Here is a 6,944-nt window from a genome sequence, read left to right on the forward strand (position 1 = left end):
TGTGGATACAGTTCTGTGCACATCAGTTGAGAATTTGTCTTCTCCCATGTGCCCAAGCTGCTGCTTAATGGAGCTCCACAGAGCAGATGCTTGCTCTTCTTATAAGATCAGCTTGGTATAGTGCAGAGAACACTATTTAAATAAGGAGATCTGGGCTTTGCTTCTGCCAAGTCATGAGTCCTTGGGTGAGTTTCCAAACCTCTTTTGGTTTTGGTTTCTTAGCCATGAAGGTAGATTGCAATAGATGATCACGTGCGGTTATCTCCTGTTTCTAAAATCTGTGTCCATCCATGTGGTATATCATCAGGCATAATGAAAATAACCTACAGTTTTAATAGTATGTTAGTAGCAGAGTCCTCTTCCTCCCTTTTTTTAATATATATATATATATATTCTTTAACAGGATAATTTTTCAACTTGTTTACCCTGAAGCCCAGCTTCAGAGGGCTATTTTTAGACCTGATATACTATGTATTTTCATATTCTTTTATTTGAAAATGGAATTTATACGACTTGAAATTTGATTAACTCACATAATCACCACATCTGTACTGTTAAAATATGTTTGTGGTTCAGCGCATTTTTGCCAGAGAAGTGTATGTTCTAGAACTCCGCAATCCTTTACTAGAGATTCATGGAATGTCAGTGATAGTATAATTAAAATTAAGTTCTTTCTTTGTGCACCAACCCAATTCCAAACTCTGTTAGGCTTCCGGCAATAAGCAGATATCTCAAAATACTTTAACCAGTTTTGATGGATCATTAGGCTCTTTACTTGGAACACATTTGTGGTATATTCCAGGTGGGTTTGGGGAGTAGAGTGGGAAACAGCAGGGATTTTGAATCCCATTTTTAAAAAGTATTTTTTCCAGTCATCTTCAGTGTGTTCTATTCAGGTTATATACTACTTCTGTAGACTGCCTCTCTCCGTGGGGTTCACAGGTCCTTCTTGCTTTTAAAGGGAATTAGAGACTTCGAATAAGATGCCTTATGAATGCTGTGCACAGTGGGAAGTATTTGATTATTTTAAGGATGATTTTACCTTACTTTGTTGAGTGCATTTCTTTGAACCTGGTAAATTGTTTTTTTCTCTGCAAGTAATAAGTTTTTATTGAGAAATCCTTCATCCAAAAGCTTCTTTTTCCAATTCAATTCATCTGATAACAAATACATCCATTTGTAGTCTTAGAACATTCCATTTCTTGATAGGAACAGGAGAGCTGGCCAGCCTTTACTTACATTTGTCTTGTGGTTACATAGTTTGGTTAGGTACAAAGTTTGCTCAAAATTCCTTTTTAAAATTTCATAGATTTTCAACTTGTAATCAGAGTTCTTTCAGGATAAGGTTTTGCTGTTTTTAATCTTGGGCCAGAAGACATTTATTTTAGTATTGTAGGAGGAGATGAGATTTATCCCTAGTAGAGATAGATCAGAGAAAAATTGATTTTTTTAAATCCATATTTTTTGAATTTTTAAAAATTTCTCAATATTTTAAGGAGTAGTTAACTAAATGTACAGGGACTAAGTGAGAGGAAGTTTAGCATCCTGTTGACAGGCGTCCACCACGGCCTCAGGTAGATCTAACATTTCCCGACCTATTCTTTTAGTTTGTGACTCTGTTCAGATCCGCAACAAGATCCTGAGAGCTGCCAGGATTGTGTGAACCTTGGAATTTCAAAGAAAAAGGTTGGTATTTTCCCAAACTATCCCTTAGGTTTACTGCAAAAAGCAGAAGGAGGAGTTTGCTTTTTAATTTAAAAAACAAAAACTAAAATCTCTTCAGTATGTGATCCTTGATAATCTCTGTAGATTTATCTCTGTGCTTCGCATTTGGAAATATATATCTTAGAAATTACATCTTTAGGGAATGGCCACATTCTTTCATGATCATTTTATTCTCTCAAAAATCTAGTTGGTTTGACTTTTCAGAGTAAAGTTTTCAATGCTATTTAAAAAATTGTCTTCAATGGCCCAATTGTTATGTGTGATAGGGGAGAATAGTGTTTGACCTCATTCATTCTTTTCCTTCTCTATAGTATGGAATATCCTTCTGATTTGTGGGTTATTCCTCCATGAGAAAATGGAGGCCTAAGAAAATCTTTTAACTTGAAGGTGACAAAACTTCTCCAGGCTGTGTACTTAAGAGGATTCATTTATTCTTAACTCTTCTACAATTGCCTTTAAATATATTAAGTTCTGTTTTGATTTCTCTATTTGCTTGAGTTTTTTTTAAACAAGAAACATGTGTTCAACTTTTAATAGGAATGTCATGTCTGTTAGGTTTCTGCGGGAACTCGAAGCAATAGCTGCTATAAGCATGCCTGCACGTATCTTCCTTGCTTCTTTAAAGTTTTTAAGCTTAATTTTTCTATTAAAAAAATTCGGTATAGTAAACTATGAACTAAAGCCCTGCTATCTGGCATACATGAAACTACCAATTTCTCAAATTTGTGTTCCCGATGCCTTGAGTTATCTTCTCTGCACAGTGGATGGATCACTGCAGCCCAGGGCATGGGCCTTTGCATCAGGCAGGGTTACAACTTGTCACTTAACAGCTGTGTGGGTAACTTTGTCTATTCTTAAACCTCAGTTTTCTTATCTATAAGATGAAGAACAGTGGACTTAAATCACAATTGTTTTTCTTCTCCTCTAAGACCTTAATGCGAAGAGAGAGATATCTCCACCTGTGCATTGCCCCGGGGGGTGGGGGTGGCAGACACTCACATTTTGGAAGGCAGTGGGATGAAACGTTTTGGGTATTTGGTCCGTCTTCCAGAACTTAGGAGACAAGAGCACTTCTAGCCACGTGGCCCTCTTTGGCCACCTGTGACCCTGCAACCTGAGTCTGTGTTCTCAGTCTCAGCATTATTGTAGCAGGCAACAGCTTGCAGTGCAACTTCAGGATTCAAAAGGGGATTGATTGTATATGTGTGTGGCTAAAAAAGTACTGAGTACTATGCACATATAGGTGCTGAATTACTGCCTCCCAAACCAACTATAGAATCCCTCTACTTGAAAGTGAATGTCTGAAGATATTTGCATTTCAGAGTCTGACTATTCTACTTGTAGGAGTTCACTAGCAAGAGTTACATCAGTTGATTTGTAGATATGTGTTTGGGGCGGGGGCTGGGAATAGAGGAGTAGAAGAGTCATAAACAGGTAGGCTGCTTCAATTAATTTTTTACTTTTCTGGTTAATAATTTTTAGTTGACAAAAGACAAACTAAACAGTGTTTTCTAAGTACTCCGGTTTCTTTAAAATTAAGCATCTTAGACTTTGCCTGGAAATTTAGATTCAAGTATTAGTTATTTTCAATTGTATTTATTTCCTAAACTGTTGCTATTTTTACTAAACTGATTTTTTATTCAAAGAAACCTCCTGCTAATATGCTTCTTCATAGAGCTCTTTCTACTCAAGGAGCACAGTCATCATGACTTGTGGAGCCTTAGGACTGTGGCTGAACACTTCCGTGTGCTCCTCTAATAGTCTCGTATTTAGGTGTGGGGTCTGCTTTTCATTTCCGACTTTCATAATTTAATGATTGCTGTGTTTGACATAGATGAGTTCAATAGCTGTAATGATTTTCTGTGTCATTGGTAAATGTCTCTGAAATGACATTTGGGATAGGTCAAACTGTTTAATTTGTATGCCCAGAGTTTAGATGGTTGTGAGAATGACCTATCCCCCAGATAGTTTACAAACTGTAGTAAAACCTATTGGCTGTCCTTGGTTCTCTTGGCTACCAACAGGCTACCTTTATTATTGGACTTCCTAGCATTTCAGAACGTTTAACCATCAATTAAAGGTTTTCCTTTTGCTACCAGACGTCCCCCTGCCAAAAAAGTGCACCATGTCACCATTTTCTGAGCTCTGCTGCCATGTCCTGTAGACTATAGAACTTCTCCATTCAGCTTCTAACAATTCTCTCTCTCTCTCTCTCTAGAACTAAATAAAAACCGAAGAAAACTTTTTGAACCGCCAAACGCACGCACCTCTTTCCTGGAAGGCGGAGCCAGTGGGCGGCTGCCCCGTCAGTATCACTCGGACATTGCTAGTGTCAGTGGCCGCTGGTAGCAGTACTTTCCAGGTACATACCTGCCAACTCTGTCAGGTTGGACACAGGAGATCTGTGGATGGCCTTCACTGCACACCGTCCTAGGCACTCTGGGTGTCTGGTTATCAGGACCAAAGCATCTATTCACACCTGAATTTTGTGCCAAAAAGGAAGAAGAGAGATGTTCTTCATGTCATCATACAGAATACCACATGTGGTTACTCTTTAAAAAAAATGGTAATTGAACAGAATTTGCAATATGAGGGTAGGGCTTTATTTCTCGTTTTTATTTACCTATATAACATATGCACTGATTTTTTTTTACTTAAAATGAAGGATGAATTAACATCTGGGATGCCAGAAAACAGGTTATTGTTCACTTGTTTTGGTATTTGGGGTTTTAAAAAAAAATAATCAAAGTGAAATTTCCTGGTACTGCTTTAAAATAATTATTGAGGTCTTTCAGCACTTTACACTTTCTAATTTCTTGTCCTGTGGAAATTCTCTTTCTCTCATTTTTATGTCACCTGGTTTATTGGTACAAATCAGATTTAGTCACATTTTTCTGACTGCGTTACATTTTTGTTTGAAACGGTACTGGATTATTAGTTTTTGTGCAGAATATTCTGTAACTTTGGGAAATGTAAGTGACGCCACTTGGTTCTGGACCAGTTCTCTTCATTTATGTCAGCATCCTAGAAACAATGAACATAGTTCACTGTAACAGGTGCAAAGAAAGATCAAATGGACTTTGCAATATTAACCCTTTGCAGTTATCATATTTAGCTGCTGCCTATATTGCTAAAATGATTTTAATGGTTGTCTGAAAGCAAAGGGCTATTTTTAGTATACTGCCACTAAAGGACACTTATTTATATCAAACTTTTATTTTTAGATATTATAAGCATACAGCACATAACTGATTAAATTGATATCTACTAGAGATTTATGGTAGAGAATGGACGGCATTCAATAACTGGAGCCCTAGATTGTCACTTTATTTAAAAAAGACAAATAATCATCTGACAAGACAGCACTGTTGCCATTAGGAGGAGAAATAGATTACTGTCCTTATCATGTACACATTAGCTGTGCTCCATATGGTAAAAGGATTTTCCTGAAACCATATTTGTCTGCTTGAAGTAGACTTATGTTTGTTGAAAACGGAAGGCTTTTAGTCTCCAGGGTGACAGTTTATAGACAGTTGAAGGAGGGGGAAAAAATGACTATTTTTTTAAGTGGCTAGATTCATTTTTACAATCCTATACTGTGAAAGTCCAAGAAATCAGGCAACATTGTTTCCTAGGTCTTTTCAGACATTGTATTGGGGGTTATGAAGGGTTTTCAATTCATGAAGAAAATCACTAAGTGCCTCTCTTTCTTCAAAGCAATATTATTTCCAAGTGTATTAATTTGTTTGAAAACTTTCCCATAGGAAATGTTGTGAATTATCTGTACTGTAATGACTTATTTATGTTCATTATTCAAGATTTTCTACGTGGACATAAACCACTGTTGCATGCTCTCAGCAGAAGGCATTAGATAAGCATACATAACAATCGAGGATTTTTAAAAAATGCAGAATCAGAAATACTTGCCTGACACTTTTCTGTGGCTAAGTCATACTATTATTAGAGAAATTTTGCACACACAAAGATTTTCACTTTAAAAAATTGTATTGGTTACTTTGAAGGCATAGATAATGGACCTGACATAAATTATCAATTATAACAGCTCTAAGGGGATGCCCATTTCTAAACTAAATCTGCTTAAGGATATAGAATTGTTCCCTTTGCAAGTACGATAGAATCATCCTGTGCACATCACATCATCACGTGGAGCGCTCCACCTTAGGTGGCTGTGTGAACACATGCTCCACCTTCAGCACAGGGTAAAAATTCCAGATTTGTTTCCTGTTCAACAGCTTAAGTCTCTAAATTTTATTTCTTTAATAAGACTTTCTCAAAAAAAAAAAAATCATTTGGAGCTCTTTCCCCAACTCTCTACCATGCATTTGCAACAGGAGGAAGATGGAATGAATTTGCGGTATTAAGTTGGAGATTTTATGAACAGTGCTTTATGCCAAAGAGAAAACTGTCCCAATTAAACTAGATTAAATAGGGTGGCTAAAAATAAAAACACTGGAAATTATTTTTCTCACTTTCTCTTGATGCAATGAAGGGAATATGACACTACAGTACATGGTGTTGTCAGTGTTATATGATGCACAAAATATTTGGATTATTTGAATAAATGGTAGTTTTTGATCAGTCTGTGCCTTAATAGTGACCGAGTATCTGTAAATATAGAATAGATACAGATTGTATTTTTGTGTGGAGTTTTGTCCTTTTAGTGATTTTTTTTTTTAAAAAATGAGAGATGGAATTAAACATCGAAAATGGGAATTTTTTCTAATCAATTATTATATGAAAAATAAATTTATATAACCCCTTTGTATTGCCCTTGCTAAATGAAATGCCTTTTTAAAAAAATCTTTACACATAAATTCTATGCCTGTCTTTGTTTTTTAAGAAAACTTTTTGCGGGGGGAGGGTGGCTATTGAATATGTACTCTCTGTCCTGTTGTTCTGCATTGACAGTCCTCATTTCTACCAGAAGCTAAGGCACTTTATTTTAGCCAGTGAATCCAGGACTAGTAATCATTGTTTCCATGGCCACCCACAGGTACATACAAAAAGAATAATATTATGGAACAGGTTTTATTGTTCAAATGTATGACCACTTTGACAGCCTCATCCACCTGCAGAGTTCCTTACTGAAGGGAAGCCGGGCTTCTTGACCCAGGGTTCCGTTTCAGAGACTGACCATTGTGCTATTACACTGAATGCTCACTGTGCCTAGCTCTGAGATTCTATCTGAACTCATTCTC

At 36.6% G+C, this 6,944-nt stretch overlaps 1 protein-coding gene across 3 annotated transcripts in view; it reads left to right on the forward strand.

Moving 5' to 3' along the window:
- BICC1 (BicC family RNA binding protein 1) overlaps positions 1 to 6,507 on the forward strand; it is a 238,863-nt gene extending 232,356 nt beyond the window's left edge. For 2 of the 3 annotated variants that reach the window (XM_039871842.1, XM_039871844.1), the window contains exon 21: positions 3,944 to 6,507. In XM_039871842.1, the coding sequence (XP_039727776.1) occupies positions 3,944 to 4,074 (131 nt within the window). In that variant the 3' untranslated portion in view covers positions 4,075 to 6,507. Of the gene's footprint in view, positions 1 to 1,607; positions 1,687 to 3,943 lie in introns of all 3 variants that reach the window. The other variant, XM_039871845.1, reaches the window with a different exon arrangement.
- The last annotated feature ends 437 nt before the right edge of the window (positions 6,508 to 6,944 follow it).

This window comes from Pteropus medius, unplaced genomic scaffold, assembly GCF_902729225.1.
Source record: "Pteropus medius unplaced genomic scaffold, Ma_sr-lr_union100, whole genome shotgun sequence".
Lineage (NCBI taxonomy): Eukaryota > Metazoa > Chordata > Mammalia > Chiroptera > Pteropodidae > Pteropus > Pteropus medius.